The 24220-nt window shown below is 37.5% G+C and overlaps 2 protein-coding genes across 7 annotated transcripts in view; one reads left to right on the top strand and one right to left on the bottom strand.

Moving 5' to 3' along the window:
• mpp1 (MAGUK p55 scaffold protein 1) overlaps nucleotides 1–9958 on the top strand; it is a 38160-nt gene extending 28202 nt beyond the window's left edge. For 2 of the 4 annotated variants that reach the window (XM_061962047.1, XM_061962045.2), the window contains exons 2-12: nucleotides 1629–1760; nucleotides 1833–1911; nucleotides 2084–2169; nucleotides 2245–2313; nucleotides 5942–6138; nucleotides 6777–6880; nucleotides 6953–7033; nucleotides 7192–7272; nucleotides 7355–7557; nucleotides 9033–9107; nucleotides 9185–9958. In XM_061962047.1, coding sequence (XP_061818031.1) covers nucleotides 1638–1760; nucleotides 1833–1911; nucleotides 2084–2169; nucleotides 2245–2313; nucleotides 5942–6138; nucleotides 6777–6880; nucleotides 6953–7033; nucleotides 7192–7272; nucleotides 7355–7557; nucleotides 9033–9107; nucleotides 9185–9361 — 1275 coding nt within the window. In that variant the 5' untranslated portion in view covers nucleotides 1629–1637 and the 3' untranslated portion in view covers nucleotides 9362–9958. The remainder of the gene's footprint in view (nucleotides 1–1628; nucleotides 1761–1832; nucleotides 1912–2083; nucleotides 2170–2244; nucleotides 2314–5941; nucleotides 6139–6776; nucleotides 6881–6952; nucleotides 7034–7191; nucleotides 7273–7354; nucleotides 7558–9032; nucleotides 9108–9184) is intronic. The other 2 variants (XM_061962046.2, XM_061962048.2) reach the window with 2 other exon arrangements.
• The window catches only part of tmlhe (trimethyllysine hydroxylase, epsilon), a 66814-nt gene that overhangs the window by 41997 nt on the left and 597 nt on the right, over nucleotides 1–24220 (bottom strand). For 2 of the 3 annotated variants that reach the window (XM_061962050.1, XM_061962052.1), the window contains exon 1: nucleotides 3962–3998. In XM_061962050.1, coding sequence (XP_061818034.1) covers nucleotides 3962–3983 — 22 coding nt within the window. In that variant the 5' untranslated portion in view covers nucleotides 3984–3998. Of the gene's footprint in view, nucleotides 1–3961; nucleotides 3999–18133; nucleotides 18315–24220 lie in introns of those variants that run through there. The other variant, XM_061962051.1, reaches the window with a different exon arrangement.

Genomic DNA, 24220 nt, shown 5'->3' with positions numbered 1-24220 from the left:
TGATTTCTACTTCGTCACGATAACCGGTTGGTGTCTACACTCGATTAATGTAAGGATTCACATCTGAGTCTTATTGATTGAGGGGGTTGTAACCGACATAGCCAAACCAGCCACTTCTTCAACCAAATATCCAATTGCACCAGTTTATCGTTAACATTCCTACTAACAATTGGCCCAAATTCCAAGAGGTATTACCTCCTGAGCAAACACTTTCAGCTCCGTGCTTACTCAAACACACAACAACACTTAGGCCCCGTTATCCAGGGTAAATCCCACCTAACCTTATCCGTGTCCACACACAGCAATGCCACCGTTTAAGACCCCATCCCCCTGCGTCCGCCGGGGCAACGCAACCTAATACGTATGCGCAGAAAATGCGCACGTCATAATCCCCCCCAGTGTTGCTTTGTGTGCAAGTTCTTAAATGTAACTTATCTGAACAATATCCAGTGTTGTGGTATTTCAATTAACTGGAATCCAGTGTGCTGTGGGGCCCTGTGGAGCCATCATAAATTAATCAAATTTTCATCCATTTTGTACCGCTTATCCCTTTCGGAGTGGCGGGGGGAGCTGAAGCCTATCTCAGCTACAATCGAGCGGAAGGCGGGGTACACCCTGGACAAGTCGCCACCTCATCGCGGGGCCAACTTGTTTTATCTTTAATAAACAGACAATAACAATTTAAGATTTAACATGAAAAAATTGTTTTTAGGAAAAACAACGTATAATGGAATAACACAACTAAAATGATGGCCCAAAATACAGCAAAATTTCAATGAACGGACAACAAAGTCCATCCATCCATCCATTTTCTACCGCTTATTCCCTTTTGGGGTCGCGGGGGGCGCTGGAGCCTATCTCAGCTACAATCGGGCGGAAGGCGGGGTACACCCTGGACAAGTCGCCACCTCATCGCAGGGCCAACACAGATAGACAGACAACATTCACACTCACATCCACACACTAGGGCCAATTTAGTGTTGCCAATCAACCTCAGCCTTTGTCCACTGAGTGTTAAAAAAATGCATGAACATTCATCATGGCCCACTATGAAAATAAACAATAATGTAATTTAAGTCCTAATGCATTACAGCATTTTTCATAAGCATTTAAAATGTAGTTAGATCATTGTATGCACCTCTTTCACACGATGTTACATGTATATCTTTACATCTGCTATATTTTAAAATACAAAGCGGTTTTAAGCTGAGGTTTTTTTCTCCATGAGAATCTTTGTGATTCGAACCCTTGTTTGCACTTTATAAAAAACTCATCATAGCCATTTACTGGTTTTAATCATTCTGATGTGAGTTGCAAAAGTGCAGTTCCTTAATCCAGCTGCATACTTTTTAATAATGACAAAAAAAATCACTTAAGATGGTTGTTGTCATTTGACTGGATCCTTTGACGACACAGTGTGGTATCCATGACCACACGAACCTGTCCGGCCAAATCCTTGGATGTGCTTAATGAGGTGTTATAAAGTTGGGTTAATTTTCAACCTCCAACATGTGTTTAATCTACAAATGAAACTCGAGCAATTAGCAGACAGCTCTCTTTGTAGCTAATGGGAAATGTCATGAAGCAAAATGCACTGTTTAATTCAAATGTAATTTAAATGTTTTTAGCAGGTAGCTATGCAATCCCTGGAGAGTAAGGGGGCTGACGTTTACACCAATGGAAGTGCCAAATACAGGAATGGGACCGAACTAACCAAGATGAAAGAAGTCGTGTTTGAAAAGAATCCTTCTGAGCCGATGGTACGTCTGATACTTGCGACATATTTTTAATTAAAGGTTCAAATTAATCAATCGTTCTGGTCTTATCTGCAGGGGGTCACTCTGAAAATGAATGACAAACAAAGGTGCACAGTGGCCAGAATATTGCACGGGGGCTTGATACACAGACAAGGTGGTAACTCAGACATTGATTGGGGTGTGGTTAGAACCATGTTGAGGGGGTTGCATTAACATTGTGATATATGTTTGTCTTTTATCAATGTTTTACTGCTCTCTTCAGGTCAATGTGCATTAATTAGAATGACAGATACTAATGCATATTTGGTGCCATTGGCTTTTATCAGGATCCTTGCATGAAGGCGACGAGATAGCTGAAATCAATGGGAAAAGTGTGACTAATCAAACAGTAGATCAGCTACAAAAGACTCTGGTATGTTAACAGCATATATTTCATTATACTGGTATTTCAATATCAACGTTGAACAGAGCCATTTTAACCCTACAGAAAGAAACCAATGGATTAGTCACAATGAAGATTCTTTCCAACCAGAAGAGTAGATCCAAAGCCTGTGAGGTAACTGCATTGAATATACATTTGGGTTGTGTGGTGATTGTGTGAAAAAAAAAATGGTAAAAAGCACCATTTTTTAAAAATTTCTACTACAGATTGGCTATCTTATTTACATTTTATCATCTATTTTCCCTGTCAGGTGAATCTTCTCTTAGTCGATGAAAATCCAAGGTGACTATAAAATTAATTTAAGAGTAAATAAAAATAATGTCTTCCTGTAGCTGGGCTGCCATCTACTGGTCACAACACCACATTTACAGCACTTTGGTGGACACATTATTACACCATATACTGAAAATTACAGCCCTTTCATCCATCCATCCATTTTCTATCACAACATATACTAATCAAACCTTTTATCTCAGCTTAGCTTTGGGTGTTGTTAGCCAACAATAGCAATATGGATAGCTAGCGTTAGCTGTCATTGAATGTATATTCTTTCATACCAACAACATGACTTCAAATTGTTCTTTGCCTCTGTACGGCTTTTGTCCGTGTGCACGCGCTCGCTGCGCGTACATGTTGACGAGACCGGGTGAGTGACAGCCGCAAACACCAATCATTTTATTTGGGCCAGTAAAAAAAACATTACATAAACTTTGTCATTGTGAAAAATATAGACAATTGTCAAACAAATGTGTTCTGTTAAAACCACTAATGGTAACATAAACTAGCCGGCGGTGTTCTTGCTATATTTGTTGCTTTGAAAAATGTTACTATGAGGAAGTTGCAAACAGCATCTTTAACTACTAACCGGCATAACAGCCTAACATGTTACAGTTTAACAAATGTGAACATGTATTCATTGAAGCATCCCTAGTAAGTTGGCTTTAAAGCAGCCTTTCACTGTAATTCATTGCAGAACTACTGCCTCCATTATAAACATAAGTTACATTTATACAGTACTTCTAATTATGCAAATACAATTTTGATTGTGTATGTTATTGTTGTGGCTGTAAACATGTACAGTTGTGGCCAAAGGTTTAAGAAATTTGCTTTAATGTTTCTAGAAAACATGTTTGCATTTTTGTATTATACACTGAAAAGCAAAAATATGCATCTTGCAAGTGTTACAATGTAATTTGCTCAGTTGTCCCAATGTTTTTTTCTTTTAAAAAAGGGATTTAGAAAAATTAGAACAACTGTTTATTGCAACAATATAGGAGCAATGAAACCAAACTGAATATACAAAATATTAAAATGTCTAGTCATTGCTAAAACTTTTGGCCGCAACTGTATATAACTACAATATAAAAGTTAGATGACACTGAGCAGGTTCAGTTACAATTGTATGAAGGGTACCAAATGAAACAAATTACCTGAAAAATGTTCAACGTGATGGGAAATTGCACTGATCCCAATAAATGCCCATTTTTAATGCATTTAGGACTGCAATCTATGTGTGGCGGTGTTGGAGAGAATCTACACAAGTAACCATTTATTCATCCAATCATTCATCCAATCATCCAATCATTTTTTTTACCGCTTTGTCCCTCTAGGGAATTCATATAATTGGCCATAACACATTTGCAAAAAGTGAGTGACATGAAAAGCAAACCAAATATGATTAGAACTACAAATTAACTTTCATTGTCACTTTTTTAAATGTTACAAATAAGGAGCTATCTGCAATAAAAATGGGACCCATTACCTCCCTGCTTGGCACTCAGCATCAAGGGTTGGAATTGAGGGTTAAATCACCAAAATGATTCCCGAGCGTGGCCACTGTTGCTGCTCACTGCTCCCCTCACCTCCTAGGGGTGGAACAAGGGGATGGGTCAAATGCAGAGAGTGATTTCACCACACCTAGTGTGTGTGTGACTATCAGTGGTACTTTAACTTTAAGTATTTTAGACGAGACGTGGTCTCATGTGAGAGTTACCAAAATGATTTGTATTTTTTGAAAAACGGTACCTAAATAGGTTTGATAACTCACTAAATGTAGCCACAAAATTGGTAAGTTGGTATCACTGATCCCTCCTGCTTCATCTTCTAATTCTCTGGCAGACCAAAAGCCTGATCTGGTAAGATCCAAATACCATGCGCCAAACAGCGTGTGAAAACTATAAAATTGCGTGTACTATTAGTGTGCATGTTGCATGTGATCTTCTAAGACTGCGTATGCAATTAATAACTGGTGCAGGCCGTACTACAGTATTTAAATGAGGTTTTTGCGTGTCCGACGCAGCTTTCACCATGGAGACACTAATTTTTTGCACATTCATTTTATCATCACCTGTGGTCTATTGCTGTTTTGAAACATGCAACAGACATCTATGTACCACTTTTTATGGGCATTTTAGATGTAGTCCTGCAGTGCGTCTAAAACGGAACCCACATTTTTACCGTGCACATGGAAGATGCTGGCAATAACTGTGATTGTGCCTTGGAAAAGTCCAGATGTAAGAAAAATGTCATATAGGAGATATGCCAATAATATATCTTTTACATGAAAAAACGAACGTCAGGAAAAATAATGCCAGCAGACACCTAAACACATTAATTGTGTTTGTTTTAATCAGTCCCTTACATCGTGCATCAGCTATAACAAATTTAAAATGATATTGCTGAGTAGACAATTGTCAGGTTCAAACACTGATGACATCTATTAAACAAGACAAGAAGCAAGGAATTAAACAGAGACAGAATTAAATTTGGCTCAATGAGGAGAAACGTGTAGACACTGCACCCTTGTTCAGTGTCGTCCCACGCTCCTGACGAAAGATTGTACACCTCTTCTTTTATTTGGACTTTCCCTGATTGCATGGCAACAGTTGTTTCTAAGGGAAAGGGTCGTAAACAGCCATCGCCTTTGGTTACAGAACAGTTCAAAGAAAAGGTTGTAAAACAGTTCAAACAAAAGGTCTCCTGGAGGGGAGTCTGGTCCTGCTTCCTCTTCGCTTTGTAAATCTCGGGTCAAGACAATATCTTTCTGTTGATTACAATACCGGTACATGAAAGAAACAGAACACCTTCATTTTGCTTCCCATCCTACACAGTGGAGTTTTACAAGCCTTTTGTTTGGTAGGATCAAAGACAGCTTTTGTCTTCTCGCCGGGAACACATTGAAACACAAAGTTTTGTGATAACTTAGATACAATTATTCTAACAACAATATGTTTTAATATTTTTACTTTTGTTTCATGATTCATTCATTCATTCATGTTGACACGTACATAGGACGGAGCAGTAGCACAATTGCTTCCTTTCTCACAGCTATTTCTGCGCACCTGCCAGGTACAGGTCCTTTCTGGACGCAAAACAACGGCTGCTTAATAATTATTGTTGCATTTATTCCTCCCAGTATTGTAGCCGTTCTGATGATCAGCATATATTATGCATATTTGTGGAGACAGAAACACTAAATAGATTGTGCTCCTTACTTTACTCACTTAAGAGATGCAATCCTCTGCGCACAAGTTTAGTACATCAACTTTGCGTACGCTATCAAGTTTGCACGTGTTTCACGCAAACCTTTAGTAGATCAAGCCCCAAGTGTGTTTTAATGTGTTTATTAGCAAGCAATCTATTTGTGGTAGTCCAAATGTGTTTGTGCAGAGCCGTGACAAATGAAAACTCGTATTCCTCTTAACTCCCAATCTCACTATACAATATATGCTCTCACTTCTAGACATACATGAGGGCCCAGTTCAACTATGACCCCTGCATGGATGATCTCATCCCATGCAAAGAGGCAGGGCTGCGTTTTCAAACTGGCGACATCATCCAAATCATCAACAAGCAGGATCCCAACTGGTGGCAGGGCACTGTGGAGAGCAGTGCTAGTAACTTTGCTGGACTGATACCATCGCCAGAACTCCAAGAATGGTTGTGTGATAATGATTCATTCTGCACTATTGAGCATGTCATTTTTGATAGATGGATAATAATTACTGTATATAATCCTCCAACAAATTGTGTGTAAAAACTGTCGCTGGACTAAAATGCCAAAGGAAGAAAATAATTTATCTCGTCGATACATGACAGCGTGTCATAAAATCGCCAAATAGCCTGTAAGCTGAATTAATGCATAGCCTTTGGAATGACTAGCGTGGCTATTTTTTTACATTATCTTACTTTTGAGCCAGTGGAAGAAGTCCAACATTTCTGGGTCTGCCCCTGCAAAAGTGCTACACATTTTGTTTCACTAAATCAGTTCTGATTTATCCATGAAAGTAGAGCATAAAAATCCCTAAATAGCCTGCAAGCTAAATGAATGCATAGCATGTACAATGACCAGCATCGCTATTCTATACATGTTCTTACATTTGTTTGAGCCAGATGAAAGACTGCAAATTTCAGGACCAGTAAGGGTTTTACCCCTTCAAAAAGTGTTGCACATTAGTCTCACTGAGCTTACTGGTATTTGTTTTATTTAAAAAAATGCTGTTAACACCTTTGGCACAATTGTGTGCCATATTAACACAGACCACTCAACTCATCTGAATTGTGTGTTGCCCCTGCAGGAGGGTGGCAAGTAAAAGCAATGCCAAGGAGGGCAGTCAGTCCTGGAGCCCATTTGGAAAGAAAAAGAAGTGCAAAGACAAGTACCTGGCTAAGCACAGCTCAAGTAAGTTCATCACTGGGATCATATTTCCCCTCAGACATAGTGTTTGCCTCCAACCATATGTTTCTTTTCCAGTTTTTGACCAGCTGGATGTCATTTCTTACGAGGAAGTTGTCCAGCTCCCTGCTTTTAAACGAAAAACTTTAGTGCTCATTGGTAAGTTTCATTTCTCTGGTACTGTACCTTCTCAATAAGCATTTATTAATTTTTTACACTACAAGAGTGGTGAATTCAAAACTAAAAATGACCATTTCTTTATGTGAAGCCTGTGATTCAAACCATTCAAACAATGACTAATTAAGTAATCTTTTTAGGTGCTCCTGGTGTAGGGAGGAGCCACATCAAAAATGTACTGTTGACCAAATACCCTGAGAAATTCTCCTATCCATTACCGCGTAAGTAGTAAAGCAGACCTTCAATACGAAACAAAACAAAAAAATTGGGTTTCACATTTCTTCTTGAACTTGTCGTATACAGACACCACCAGAGTTCAGCGTAAGGATGAGGAGAATGGACAGGAATATTATTTCATCTCCAACGAAGTCATGAGCAAGGGCATCTCCAACAATGAGCTGCTGGAGTACGGCAGCTTTCAGGGAAATATGTTTGGTACCAAAATTGAGACCATTCATACGATATATGAGCAGGGGAAAATCGCGCTGCTGGACATAGAACCACAGGTTGGCCTTCTCATGCATTATTAAAGAAAATTAAGCTATCTGACCATGAGGAATAAATATAATATAAGCTTTTTAAAGTTGAAGTAGAGTGTCTTGGTATTAAAAAGATATACGCTGTGGACATGACTAGATGTATTTGATGGACTTCAAGGAAATGCATGTATATGGTATTATGCATGTATACAAATGAATATATTTTCATGGTAACTTTACATAGCACAAAACTCAAGAGAGTGTTTTCTCAGATAACATTAAGCAATACAATACAATTAAACTGCTGTGGGTAGCAAAGGTCGTTTGTAAGAAGATGTAATTTGTTAAAAGTCACATCAAACTATGTACACGTTTAAAAATATATTTTTAAAAAGGGGACGAGCCGCAGTACTTACAATATAACCTGCCCTCTTCCTGGTTTAACCACGCAAGATACGCCCCACCTATATAGCATTTGGAAAAGTGTATGATCTCGCTCACTGGTTCAACACAGCAATCAAAGCATCCGTTTTTTAATCCCTTCATCCACGAAAATCTCTTTTGTGAATGACAGCCATGATTGACAAACACAAACATCAATCATTCTTTTTAGCCGAGCGGCAATCAAAAAAAGTAACATCTAATTGTTACAAATATAGACATTTGCCATTTAAATTTGGATCCGGTTGCAAACTACACCTCTAAGTGCTTCCAAATGAGAAAAACGTAAATTTGTTTAACTACTTGAGAATAAATCATGAGCGCCTTTGCTGGTTATAGCCAAGTAGTGCTCTTGACTTTTGCCTAAATCAATTCAAAACCTAATTAATCAGCTCCTCACAATCAATATACAGTAGTACCTCACCTTACGAGCTTAGTTGGTTTTGTAATAGAGGTCGTTTTATCTTGAAATCAATGTCTCCTATCAATTTAGTTGGTGCCAAAACAGCAGAATTTTAACATGTAACATGCCTTTAAAAAACTAAACTTAGGTACATATTGTATAAAATAATACAATATAATGTACTACTAACAACTACAATAGTTTTTTTTAAGTAATGTAATAATAATATATAGCGTTCTCTTTGGAGATTGGATTTTTACGGTATCTCCTTCCAGCTGCTTCTCCGTCACACACATCTTTCATTCCTAGCTGGTGATAGATTAATTCTGCTTCAGTATGGTGCAGACTATACGCTTGAATTGCTACGGCAAGTTGGCGAAACACTTCGTCATTTTTTTTTTAAGATTGATTTTTTTAATTCAATAAATATCACCTGCTTCTTTTTCTCAGCACTGTCCTTTAAACCCACGTTTTCCATGCCATTGATGGAAATCAAAGGGATGTCAATCACTAGCTTTTAGCTAATGCTGATATGTAAGACCAGATGATTTTGTCAGATCTTACGGGGTTCACTGAGATTTGCTTCGCCAAGTAATGGTTGCAACTTATCTTTTTTTGAGATTTAAAAAAATATGTTTTTTTTGTCATTTCTGTTCAGACATTGAAGGTCTTGCGAACTGCGGATTTTGCTCCTCTTGTGGTGTTCATCGCGCCCACCAACACAGCTACCCAGGTGCTACATCCTATCTTAAACAAACAATCAACTACATATGATTCAAGCAGCTAATCTTCTGCATGTTGTCTTCCCAGACGGAAAACCTGCAGATGATCCAAAAGGAGTCAGATGCCATTCTGACGGCATACAGACACGTCTTTGACGTGATCATTGTCAACAATGACGTGGAGGAAAGCGTGAAGGGCGTGGAGGAGGCCCTGGAGCAGGCCACCTCCACCCCACAGTGGGTGCCTGTCTCGTGGGTGTACTGATAGATAACCAATACCAGCGTGGTATCTTATTTGTTTTATTCTGGAAGCAGTGCAATATCACTCCTCACACAAAACCTCTGAGTTGATGATGTCCCAAGCGTGTATGGGTTTATTTTTTGTTAAAGTAAATTTTCAAAGATGTTTTGCATGTGTGCATTATATACGGTATATATATATCCAAAAAGCAATATTTAGAAAGATTTATATCAGAAAGATGAGTACCGTCCCCAGGGATTTATTATGTGGTTGGTCAGTTATTTGTGCGTAAGGCTTTTAAGGGGGATAATTGATAGTTTTGGTGCCATCCAACTTTGTGATTGTTGTAGTGTGAGTACATGCAAAATACTGTCGGACCGCAACTGTGAATGAAATCCTCCCTTTCAAATTATAGGATTTTATTGATACGTCACCATGTAATTATCTCTTGAGTTATTAGAGCAGGACTCGGAATCGAGATTGTTAAAATGTTTGTCGAACAGCACATGTAACTTTCTTAGTAAAACCTATTCAGTCAGTCGCCTGTCACAACTTAAATTGTTTACATTGTAAGCAGTTTAAAGGCACTTTGACAAATATATTAAATTTCCCAGCTCTGTTGCAACTGTTTCTTTGGTTGTCATTAGTGTGGAAACACACTGTCCAGAGCATCTCAGGAAAACAACTGGTTTGCATCTGCTGTAGCTCATGCAATGTAGATCTTTGTCACACAATTGGCACTCAGCATCAAAGGTTGGAATTGGGGGTTTAATCACCAAAAATTATTACTGGGCTGCCACCGCTGCTGCTCACTGCTCCCCTCACCTCCCAGGGGGTGATCAAGGGTGTTGGGTCAAATGCAGAGAATAATTTTGCCACATATAGTGTGTGTGTGACAATCATTGGTACTTTAACTTTAACTTTAACAATTCAATACAGCACAACTGTCCATACATTGTCATACTTGAATAGTATTTAAAAGCAAATATTTCTGGAAGGCTAACATTTCTGGGATTCAACAGAATTTGCTACATCTATATGGTAAACATTTCACATTTGCACTTTGGTCCACCATGTCAATGATTGTATTATGTCTCTGTAGTATTAAAAACAAACTTTCAAGGAGCAAAGCTTCATGGCTGTCTCAATTTTATAGAAAAAGTCATTGTTTTCATGTTTTAAGTCGAAATCTGTGGGCTACAGTAATCACTATTCGTACCTCAGTTATGCTTTACTTCAAATACAACTTATATGTCCATCCATTTCTTTTTTTTGTCCTGTCCAGCTACTCGGGCAAATCATATTGTTGATGTAGATGCCCATATTTGCTGTACAAATGTTGCCTTATTTGTATTTTATTTTATTAAATGGATTTATATTATTGTTTTGCGCAGCAGGACCGGAGCAGGAGGGGATAGAAAGAGAAAAATAGGAAGACAGAGGGAGAAATTGCGGGCACAAGACGGGGATAAGACAGAGAGACAACTACAATAACAACCATAAAAACAGCAACAAAACAGCATCAGCAAAAACGATATGTACAAGTATGATACGAAAAGAGATAGCAATGAAGCAGTTAGTGAAGTAAATGTAAATAACACGGAAATGGCAATAAAAATAGCACTATAAATAAAGTTGATTTGATTTGATTTATTGATAATGAATAATAACAATAATTACCTATATTATCAACAATGCAATTGTTTCAAATACAACAATTAATATATGTAATGATAACTTGAATGAAAAAAGACATCAGATAAATGGAGGGGAACAAAGAGAAGCGAACTATATTAACCTTGTAGATTGTTATAGTAACAATAGGTTGAGCTTTGTCAGTGTGCTGTGTTTTACTCAGTTTCACCTCGGGGAACAATGTTAATATATGTTTGATGAAACGTGATTATATGCATTAGTGCAGTGGTTCTTAACCTGGGTTCGGTGAGTCGGGCTCAGGGGTTTGGCGGAGGTCAAGACACACCCGACTCATCGTGTAAATAAAAACTTCTCCCTATCGGCGTATTACGGATACGGCAACAGCAGAAGTCAGACTGATTTGCAGGTGTGTAATTTGCTGTGAGTTTTAGCACTGTGTTGGTTTTGTTGTTTGAACAAGGTGATGTTCATGCATGGTTAATTTTGTGCACCAGTAAAAAAAACATGGTAACACTTTAGTATGGGGAACATATTCACCATTAATTAGTTGCTTATTAACATGCAACTTAGTAACATATTGGCTCTTAACTAGTCATTATTAAGTACTTATTAATGCCTTATTCGGCATGGCCTCATTATAAGCCTAACCCTCTAACCCTGGCCCTAACCCTAACCCTAACCAAATAACTCTAAATTAAGTATTTGTTACTTAAAATATGTTCCCCATACTAAAGTGTTACCAAAAACATATAACCTTGTCTTGAATTTGAAAAAAAACATTTTATTTTTCACTAAAGAAGGGTTCTGTGAATGCGCATATGAAACTGGTGGGGTTCGGTACCTCCAACAAGGTTAAGAACCACTGCATTAGTGTATGTATGCATATGTGCTTGTATATGTACAGTATTTGTATATGAATGTTTGTACAGTGGATGTGCGTGTGGATGTATGTACCGTGAGTGTGTATGTATGTGAGAGCGTAGGTACCTATGTGTGTATATACTGTATGTATGAATAATTGTGTGTACAGTATTTGAGTATGTATGTGAATGTGTATGTACAATATATTTGTACATTGAAATGTACGGCCCCAGCCACCCACCGGGCCCAACCCAAAACAGCCCAGGGAACAAGGGACAGCCAGGCTGGCCAGCGACAGGAACCCCAGAGCCGGGCTGACCGTGCCACCCGGCACGGCCAGTTGCAGGCCATAGATAGATGCGCCCAACAGAGGACAAGGCACGGGAGAAGCAGGGGCCAGCCATCCCCCAAGCCAGCGAGAGACCACACCCCACGCGGGTGTATATATATATATATATATATGTGTGTGTATATATATATATATATATATATATACATATATATATATATATATATATATATATATATATATATATATATATATATATGTGTATATGTATATGTATAAGTGTAACAGAAAGACAGGATACAGTATATATATATATATATATATATATATATATATATATTAGTCTCTGGCTCCCTCCCTCGGTATCCTGTCTTTCTGTTACACATATACAAATATATATATATATATATATATATATATATATTATATATATATATGTATATTATATATATACGTATATAAAATCAGTGGCGGGCCGCGCGTTTTCCACCAAGGCCTTCAGTGATGTCCGACTTCAATGATTACCTCTCAAAATACCATAAATTATGTCACCACATGACCATTGCTGGAGAAATACTATACAGGAACACATTTACTGGGCATTGAACAACACCAACAGTGTACAAAAATGGGTTATTTTCAGGCGCATTTAAAAATCAATAAACTGGCATCAGCAATTAAAACATATTTTATGTGGTACTGTCAAAATTAAAATTGAAAAAAAAACATATTAAACGTGAAAAAATAAAGAAATAAAATATCTGAACTCACAATTTGTAGAACGCATTCGAGCTTCCGGGGTTGGCCGACATTGTCTCACAAGATGTAGTTTTTCTGTAAATATCCTTCCTGAAAATGGCCTTGCAAATCTATGTGTTGTCTTGTCTAAACATAAACGATGCTGACGAGGCGTGTTGGCTGACTTCTTAAAGTTTACTCCACAGCGTGCTTTTCAAAAACATCCCGCTGCTACATTCAACCTAAACGGGGCTACTGCACATGCTCTTCACAACTGTGGCATGCTGGGTAATGGAGTTCTTATGTTACCTAGCTCATAACATCACAATATATATCTGCTTTAGGCCAGCTCGAAGGCCTTATTGACAACAAGTCGTGATCTGATTGGCTATCGCAATTGTCTGTCAAATGCATGTCCCCCGTTCACTTACAGTGCACAGATGCCTGCATTGTTGATTCTGAAGGCTCAGGCAGATTTGGTACAGCATGGAAACATAAGCTAGCTGAATTCTGATTGGCTAAAAACTCTATAACCTATAAACAACAGCGCTGGAAGGAGCATAATATGACATGAAGAGAATATGAATACTTTAAGATATTTAGGGAAAGCAAATAAAAAAATATTTTTATCTTTAATTATGATCATGTTTTCTGGTTATGTTAGGCCAGCAGAGAAGGCCTTGCTTGACGGCACACCACTGATATACATACATACACACACCCACACACACACACACGTATATGTATTAGGGCTGTCAAACGATTAAAATATCTAATTGCGATAATCACAGTTTGTTTATAGTTGACTCAAAATTCATCGCGATTAATCACAGATAGGTATAATTTTTCACCATTAATAAGTGTACCCTAGACAGATCGTTTTCAGGGGGGGTGGCTTCATATTTCTGCATGACAATGTTTTAACCTTCTCTATTAATTAATAAAAATGTAATATTAAGTCTGCTAATCATTTTGTAAATGAAGACTCGACCAGAACATCTTATAAAAGAATTTACATAATATTTCAGCCAGCCAGAAAAATCCCACCCCCTAATATTCTTAAACTGATGTACAAGCATTTCTTTAGGTGCAAATATCACAGAATAACAATACAAAACATCTCTAACAAAGCATGATCATAATGTAAGACATTTTAATTTTTTTTTAATGTCAGGGTTTCCCCTAAATTGCCAAAATACCTGTGGCGGTGGGGGCGTGGTTAGGAGGTTGGTCAATATGACATCATTGCATGATTTGCTATGGTGCAAATATTTTTTTAAAAGCGACTTGAATATACATTTAAAACAAATATGTTATTATTAAATATAGTATTAACATATATATTTTTCTTACATAACATCATTTTGTTCTATTTTTAAATATATGCTGTTTATTGTACAATATACTTTGTTGAGAATAATTGTTTTTTTTAAGAGAGTTCTCCAATCCTTTTCATCACTTTTTCTGTAATAAAAACGACTGGCAACAAATCTTGCATCTATTGTTGGTGTTATTGGAGACCGTACTCGTTTTTCTAGACTGTTTAGATTTTGTCGCGCCATGCTCGTGACAAAATGCGAGCCGCAGGGAGCCTGACGTCACACTTGCTTCACGTTGCTGGGAACCTTTTTCTCATTAAAAAAATGCCGGTGTCATCTTAAATTGTGAAGATCGCTATCCACGGGTATATCTTAAATATAATATAGTACGTCCACACACGCTGCACTCGCTTCAGACAACCCCGTGCGTATGGCTGGTATTAATGTGTATGTTAGTGTGTGAAAATGGTAATTGTTCCCATGGTCTTTGAACACATCGTGTCGGCGGAGAATGAACAAATGTTGTGTGTCTAGGAGTGAAACACTGAGACAGACGTGTGTGCACGGAGGAAATACTTGCTGGAATTGGGCCCCATGATAGCATAAAATTGGCCATAAAAACTAAAAAGAGCGTCACACTTTGTTTTCTCCTGGATGCTACAATTCAGTATATTACTTTATTTCCTTAGGTGTGGCGGCTAATGTGAAGCCTGTACATTAAGGAGAAACCCTAAACGTAGTTAAACCGGATGTATAGTGTAGCGCTTTTGAACACGGAAAAGTGTGTGATTGGTTTGAGAAAGTGTCTTGACATGTTTTAATGTCGGATCGACTGTTGGAAATTAAAAAAAAGTCTTCTTCTACGTCTTTCATTTCTGTTGAGTTTTTATGTCATCTTACTTACTAAATCAGTCACATTAACAATCTAAATGTTATGTTATCACTGCACTTTAACCGTAATCTGAACATGGAAGTGAAGCACCACCCACTCTAGAATGACGCGTGCAGCAGGTGTTTGCTGCAAGAATGTTGCCTCTTCTCACGGCTTAAAAATAGTCCTTTCTTGTCGGGAGAACAATTTGTCATGGCTTTAAACCTGATATTTCCATAATGCTCCCTTTTCTTTATTCATCCATTTCCGCTCGCTTATGGCTCATCAGTAGCAAGTGAACTGCAGCTAAGTTCCCTCGCTATGGCACGGCAAGAGGGTCAAAAAGAAAATGTTTGCCTTAATCGCCCGTTAAAAAAATGAGTGCCATTATTGAAATGTATAGTTGTTAACGCGGTATCGCGTTAACTTTACATATATATGATACATATATATACACATACACACACATACATATACAGTACATACCTACATCCATCCATACATACACTTATACATAAACACACACATATATAACAATATTAATTACATACACACACAAACAAATCCATACACAGGCCGGCGGGGCCATTTTTACAGTCTTTGGTATGACTCGGCCGGGGTTTAAACTCAATACCTCCCGATCTCAGGGCAGACACTCTTAACCACAAAGCCACTGAGCACCGTGCTTATTTACCAAATGAGAGCTTAAAGCATATTTATTTATAAGTATAATGCAGGGCTTTTTGTCTGCTTACAGATGTCCGAATTTGAAATTTGAGATGCCATATTTATAATTTTGTTCCTAAAAAGCACATATTTTTTTGCACATGCTAGAAAATGAATCACTCATTTGGGCTAAACCCCATATCTTCTTCAATACGAATCCATCTTATGCAGGTGCTCGTTGGTTATGTTAGTTGTCAGCTAATGATAATGATATGGCTAAGTTTATCTAGTAACTTTAGCTATGCCACTTCAGACAGGCAGCCATTTTAAATTTGAAATAACAATGATATATCTTTTTTGTTTTTTGCAAACCGGCATAATTTCCAAATAATAATGAACATGAATTAGTAGATAACAGTGACGTGCAGTCAGGGGAGGCAGGTAAGGCGGGGCCTCACGTGCTATCATGGAAAAAAAAAAAATTTAAAAAGAAAAAATATATATTACATTGTTATATGTATCCAGTGATTATACTATAAAGTTATTTTCCATTTAACTTCACCAGTTTTAGATTATTTTTTATTCAAAATCGCTGAATTTTCACATTTGCCGTTCAAATACTGAGAAGAGACTTGCGGTGAGTCAGCAGCCAGTTGAGGCACGTCACTGAGTTGAGCCTCAACATGGATTGCGCTATGACTCGGCTAACTGCTGGCATGCTGTGCAGTGAGACCGTATTGCTATATGAATTATATTATACATTTCCATAGTTTAGTTAACTGAGGTATATAATGTACAGTGTATTTTGTCAACAACTGTATGTGTGTAACGTATTTCTTGTGCTGAGCAATCATAAAACTGCTGCGAGGCTCGCAGAAATCCCGCCTCCTGGTGGTAGAGGGCGGTAGTGATCCCAGGGAGTATTTCTGCGTGTACCCGGCTGCAGAAGAAGTGACAACAAGCAGCAACAGTTAGCAGCGATCGTTTATTTTTTCCTCTCGCCTGGACTTTTAACATGGAGGATTACATATCTAAAATAAAACAGTTTTCTAAACTGGACTTTCAATCGAAGCAGGAAGTAATACTTAAAGGAAGATCTCCATCGAGACAGAGAGACTTTTAAAACTGAAGAAAGATAAGGAAGACTTCTATAAACAAGTTATCGATGCTTTTGTTCAAAAGGAGCTGCGCATGGACTTCATTTATAAGTAAAAGTAAGACCATAACTAAGTTTTTTTGTATTAAATGTGCTTTTTTGTGTGCTACAGTTTGTATGTGTAAAGTTAAAGTTAAGTTTAAGTACCAACACTTGATGCTGAGTGCCAAGCAGGGAAGAATGCTGGTATGAGCTTTTAAACATAACCCGTTAACTGCTGTCAATCAAATGGTGAATACGATACTCTTTAGGGTTCATATGTTTGTAAATCTGACTGTGATGAAGTCAGTGCCTCACCAGCCATGAACCTCACCGCACGTCACTGGTAGATAAGCACTCAGAGAGCTCAGACTTCCCTTAAGGCCCTTTCTCTCACCAGTAAAGAATCCTTAAATTAAAAAAAAACAGGAACGACTTAGCGATCAGATCACCCAAAAAACTACATTTTCTTTTGCCAATTTCTGCCATTTTCTGAAAGTTTCATCAAAATCTGCCCATAACCTTTTTTTAGTTGTGTTGCTAATGTAATGGGAACCTTTTATGACCTTGTCACATCAGAGTTCAGGGATTATTAAAAAAAAGAAACACAAAGACAGACAGACAAACCTCTATGAATAAAGAGAATACAGCAGAAATATTAAAAGTAATACAGGCAATAAGGATACAGACATTTTGGCGTTTTTGAATATTTATGAGACGCCCTGGTCACACACACAAAAATTACACATTTATCAATCTGGAAGTAATGGCGGAACTTCGCCGGGGATAAAACAGAATGTCAGCATGAAAGGTAAAATTGATGCAATCATTTATGTTGGTATTTAAAACAAGGCCAAGTGTAAACTCTGGTTGTATCTTACTAGAGGGTGAAGACGTGAAATTGTGTCAATTGCGTTTCGAATACAATTGAGGGATGTGTAAGCATGTTTGTGTGTGTGTGAAAGCATGAGAGACGGACGTGCTTTGTTACAAATAACAACTAAGACTCAAACTATCAACATCATGCATCCTTGCACCAAAGTTTGATATTAGTGGTCACTATAAGAAGCAAAATTTAAAAAAAAATGTTGGTCACTTCATTGAGATTGCTGTTGTGTATGTGCACACGTTCATGTGCACATTACATGGCATGTACGTGTGTCTCAGTCATTTTATGCAGGCCTAACGACAATTTCTAATCAATTTAATTTGTATTCATGAGAAATATATAAACTTGCCTCCTTGGGGTGGCTGGACTCACCCGAAGAAGAGATATGCTGAAGAGCTTGGTCATACGAGAGAGGAGCTCAGAGAAGAGCCGCAGCTCCTTCACATCGAAAGGGGTCATTTGAGGAGGCTCGGGCACATGCTTCCTGGATGACTCTCTGGTGAGATGTTCCCGCAAGTAGACCTGGAATTGCCTTGGTGTCCCTTCGGTGGAACTGAAAGAAGAAGAAGAGACTGGTAAATCTGGACTAGGGCTGCAACGATTCATCAATTAAATCAATTGGAAAAAAGCTTTGATTTGTATATCGTTGCTTCAGTGATGAAAATAGTGATGATGATTATACTCGGAACATTGTTTTTGCAAGACTGCTCTGATAAAGCGCACACGAGAGCAGTGCGCCTATTCGTGATGCAGGTTGCGCTGCCGGTGATGTGGCCAGTTGGTGTGTGTTTATGTCTGTGGCATGGACAGTGGAGTGCCGAGACAGATGGCTTAAAGGAAAACAATGACAAGGTGAAAAAAGAGCAAAGAATATGACAAATAAATATTTTTCATTTAAATTTTAAATTGTGCAGAATTGGCTATTTTTGGAATTCCACCAAACTATCAACAAATTAAGCAGACTTTTAGGGATAGTATCGCCTTTGCAAGATTAATAGCTCGCAGAAGGATTTTATTGGAGTGGAAATCACAGTTTGCCCCCAAGGCCCCCCTATGGTTTAAGGACGTCATGTTTTTCTTAGATTTAGAGAAATTTAAATATAATCTGAGGAGTATACCAAAACAATTTGACTTGACCTGGGGCTGCATAATTAGTTACATAGCTAAATTAAAGACACTATAGGATAAATGTGACACTCACTGTTGACAATGAACCTTTCCACTTACCTCAACTCCCGATTGTAGCTGAGATAGGCTCCAGCGCCCCCCGCGACCCCAAAAGGGAATAAGCGGTAGGAAATGGATGGATGGATGGATGTTTAACTTGCATAGCAAATGTTTTATTCAAGCACATGGAGGCATATGAGGACATGTTAGCTACTGCAGTTTGTATGTTAGTGCTAGTAAGTTGTTTGTCCAAAAAAACAATCACCACACCTCCAATTTAAACATGTTCAAATATATGTGTGAAATTGTTAAATACATTGTCACTATCATACTTTATCAGTAAGTATTTTTGTTTAGTTTGGTTCTTTGTTTATTATTTATTTCCTGGTTTTAGGCTACACAGTTTGGTAGAAGTAAAATTGCAATTTCAATGGTATCTGCACTTATAAAAAGAAACAGTAAAGGTAATTAGAAAAATCCTTGTTTATTTCAATTATGTTCCGTAAAAGATGTATTGAGGCTAGAAAGTGTGTGTTTTGCGCGAGTCCACCATTGTAGTCTGACGCTGTAGTCAATAAGCTTCTTCTTTTTCCCTTTCCTCTTGTTGTGGGGCAGACTGGCTCGTACATGCTCATGAATCCTCCCTTGTTGCCATTTTAGAACAAAAATTAGCGTACAGTTCAAACTTGTATCTGCCTGTAGACTCGATATAGACGTGCTAAAAACTACAACATGAATGACGGGGAGAAGACGCTGACAATGTGGAGGCACGTATATAAGACTGCCCAAAAAGCGGGACATTTTGAAGAGACGGTCAGAAAGTGGCCTGCAGATGGTCTGTAAAACATAACCTAGGCAACATTTTGACCAAATAACCACCATTACATGTTATGTAGGCCACAAGGAAGTGTTTAAAAGGTAGAAAAACAAATCATATAATGACCCCTTTGACGTGCTTTATAATCCGGTGCTCCTTATGTATGAACATACACCCAATTTAATTTACAAAATCAACAATCTACAAAAGAGGGGAAATCTTAGAGGAATATATCATTTAAAACATTTGTATGCATGTACAACACTTAAAACCCTTATTACATTAGTATGGAATTAAATTATAGAAAGGATTAATCAAAGAAGTCAAATAATGTACTAATATCATCCAGTTAAGAAACTGCTGAAACTCTACAAGTGTTTACAAAGTACAAGGAAGACGAATCCTGATAAACATCTCGAACCTTGTGAAAAAAATGGATAATCTTATTTATCTCTTTATGTGAATCATTATTTACTTAACTATGTATTGAGAACTTTATTTATTGTTTATTTGTGTATCTAATATTCACTTACTTACTCATTGATCTAGTTATATATTTACTTACTCATTGATTGATTTATTTAATTTTGTGTTACAGATTGAGTACAGGAAAATGTGTTAGCAATTGTTATGAAACAAAAGGGGGTTTAGGGTTAAATACAATCTGCTTCATCCTACTCCTTTTCGTACATGCTGTAATTAGAAACTGGAAATATGTGATGTATAATAATGTAATTGTATGCATATTCGAAATAAACTAACACCATAACCATATATTGTCCTTATTTTATAAACATATAGACTTATATAAATAGACTCATTCTTATTCATTATTTGTATATCATTATCTTGTGACTCACACGGTTGTTTAGGTGAGGGAACATTAAAAATAGTGATCTACTTGTCAATTCAGATGGGGTAGGATATAATCACCATCTTATGGAATGTTTACAATGAAAACATAAGTCAAATTAAATAATAATCAATGTTTCAGAATAATTCTTACCAATAGACTCAATGTTAATGGTGAGATGTGCAAGTTTGAATTACTCTGTTTAAAATATTATTTTATATAAATACTGCCAGTGATTGTTTCCTTATACAGTCATCCCTCGCCACCTTGTGCTTCAGATATTGCGGCTTCACCACATCACAGACTTTAAAAAAAAAATATTTAAAAAATATTGTATCAGATTTTTGGCCCAAATTAAGCATTTTCAAGCAAAAAAGGGGCTAAATTAATTAAGAACCAATCAGAGAAACATTACTAATATTTTGGAGTAAAAGAGGGTAAAGGTGACTACAGTGTTTGAAGGGCTTAAGTAATGTTTAAAAAATGTTATTCAGAAAGTCGTGAACTGTTTTTAATGCTCCAGCTGTGAAATGTTGTTCATGTAACTTTATTTCTACTTCGTTTATCGCAATCATGTTCGTAATAAATTAACAGCGATAAACGAGGGATGAAACAGTCTTTTGAACGGCTTTTTGGAACAAGTTCTCTATTCATATATGAGCTTGTCAGAGTACTTATTGTTGACATTCACTGTGTCACCAGTATAGACAAACAACCAGCCATGCATTTTAGGTTAATCAAGGTTTATACTGTTTTTGTTTTGGTTTGTTTCCTGGAATGTAAAATAATGCTAAAAGTAGCCACAATATATAGCCATTTCTTACCTTTATTTGATGTGGTTATTTTGTTCAAGGAAACCTTTAGCGTTGATGTGCTCTGTGCGCATGCTCCGAAGCGTTGGGTAGCATTTTTTTTTACAGGGGAGCACATTTTCTCAGAACATAGCTGTTCTGTCGAATCAAGCTGCTTTGTCAAAAAGAGCTACCAATTGTTATTCCTGTTTCAAAAACAATGATGAAAATGATGGAGCCCGAAGCAAATTTTTCAACACTTGTTAGCATTCTAATACTAGCATGTTATCTTTTTTTCTAATTTTGGAGGTATACGCCTCAGCGTCAAATATTTTTTTACTGGTACCAGTTAACATGCTAACGTTAGTGTGCTAGCGTATTTTTTACCTCATTGTGTAGGTAGACACCTCTGTCATATTTTGGTACTTGATACATTCTAATGTTAGCAGGCTAACATTTTAAACTAATTTTTCAGGTACACACCTTAGAGTAAAATATATTTTGGTACTTGACGCATGTTACAGTTAGCATTTTAGCATGATAACAATAGCATGCTACATTGTTTTGCTAATTTGGCAGGTTTACACCTCAGTGTCATATATTTTGGTATTTCACTAATGCTAACTGTAATTATGCTATTTTTAGCATGTTAGCAGAGTACTGTAGCATACTAACCCAGGGGTCGGCAACCCAAAACGTTGAAAGAGCCATATTGGACCAAAAATACAAAAAACAAATCTGTCTGGAGCCGCAAAAAATTAAAAGCCTATATAAGTGTTATAATGAAGGCAACACATGACATAAGTGTCTATATTAGCTATATTAGCCTACTATCAAAATGACTTTAAAAGTCCTATATAAGTCTTATAATGAAGATAACACATGGTGGAAGTGTCTATAGTAGCTATATTAGCCTACTATCAAAATTACATTAAAAGTCTTAAATAAGTATTATAATGAAGACAACACATGGTGTAAGTGTCTATATTAGCTATGATAGCTTACTATCAAACTTACTTTAAAAGTCTTACATAGGTGTTATAATGAAGACAACACATGATGTAATTGTCTATATTGACTATAATAGCCTACTATCAAAATTACTTTAAAAGTCTTATATAAGTGTTATAATGAAGGCAACACATGATGTAAATGTCTATATTAGCTATATTAGCCTACTATCAAAAATGAGGCATAATGATGCAATATGTACATACAGCTAGCCTAAATGGCATGTTAGCATTGATTAGCTTGCAGTCATGCACTGACTAAATAGGCATGATCAGCACTCCAACAAGTCAATAACATCAACAAAGCGCACCTTTGTGCATTCACGCACAGTATAAAACGTTTGGTGGACAAAATGAGACAAAGAAGGTGCGGACGATTTTACATGTAAACACACGATGGTAATTTTCAAGAACCGCCGAAATTAGTAGGACAAAACCATGTTCACCAAATACTCTCATCAGTGAAGCAGACACACAAACATATTAAACAGTGGGCTTTCTAACATTTGGGAAGGTTTCTGTCATGTTTGTCCTCAAACAAAAAACATACTAAAACAAGTTTCAATCCTTTTTTAAAAATGCTCCAGGGAGCCACTGGGGCAGGGGTGTCAAACTAATTTTAGCTCAGGGGCCGCATGGAGGAAAATCTGTGCACACGCGGGCCGGACTATTAGAATCATGGCATTTAAACAAAAAAATAAAGACAACTTCCGATATTTTTTTTGTCTCACTTTGGCCAAAAGTAGAACAAACACATTCTGGAAATATTACAATAAAAATATAGAAAAAAATACCGGCAGTGGTAAAGTTTAGATCCATGAAGGAAAGAAGAAAGTAAATGAATATTTATAACAGATTTACAATGCATAAAATAAATTTAAAAAATGCATTAAAGTTTTCTTTTTAATGAATTAATATTTTTAACAACCTATTTCCAAAACACAATATAGAATGTGAGATATAACAGGATAACAGGACATTTATCATTTGTTTTCAAATTGGTTACAAAAAAGTGGGACCCCAAAAATGTACTGTGGGACCCCATTTTTATCACTTGATGGGGGTCCCTGGGACCCCATTTTGAAAATTCCTAGCACCAACACTGATGGAGTATTGGTGCGTGCAAAACAGCAGAAGGTGACTGTGGCCTGCGGGCCGATTCTAATACTAATCAAATATCATCCCGGGGGCCATAGGTAATTCATTTGCGGGCCGGATCTGGCCCACAGGCCTTGACTTTGACACCCCTGAACTAAGGCTTTCTGGGAAATAACATATCTGCCCACCATTTTCAATCATTTGAAAGGTACAATAAAATAAATTAAATTAAACTTGATTTTGACACCCCTGCACTAGGGCGTCGCTAAAGAGAGAGCCAGGAGTTGCTGACCCCTGCCCTAACCTCAAAAAGCACAGGATTTCGACAAATATTGGAAAACACTGGCTTCATTCAGGGCAGCACGGTGGAACAGGGGTTAGTGAATGTAACTCACAATACAAAGTTCAATCCCGGGTTCGGGATCTTTCTGTGTGGAATTTGCATGTTCTCCCCGTGACTGCGTGGGTTCCCTCCGGGTACTCCGGCTTCCCCCCACCTACAAAGACATGCACCTGGGGATAGGTTGATTGGCAACACTAAATTGGCCCTAGTGTGTGAATGTGAGTGTGAATGTTGTCTGTCTATCTGTGTTGGCCCTGCGAGGAGGTGGCGACTTGTCCAGGGTGTACCCCGCCTTCTGCCCGAATGCAGCTGAGATAGGCTCCAGCACCACCTGCGACCCCGAAAGGGACAAGCGGTAGAAAAATGGATGGACGGATGGC

Source organism: Nerophis lumbriciformis, linkage group LG09 (assembly GCF_033978685.3).
Source record: "Nerophis lumbriciformis linkage group LG09, RoL_Nlum_v2.1, whole genome shotgun sequence".
Classification (NCBI taxonomy): domain Eukaryota; kingdom Metazoa; phylum Chordata; class Actinopteri; order Syngnathiformes; family Syngnathidae; genus Nerophis; species Nerophis lumbriciformis.
Note: the sequence above shows the minus strand (reverse complement) of the source record. Positions and strands in the feature narration are given on the sequence as shown.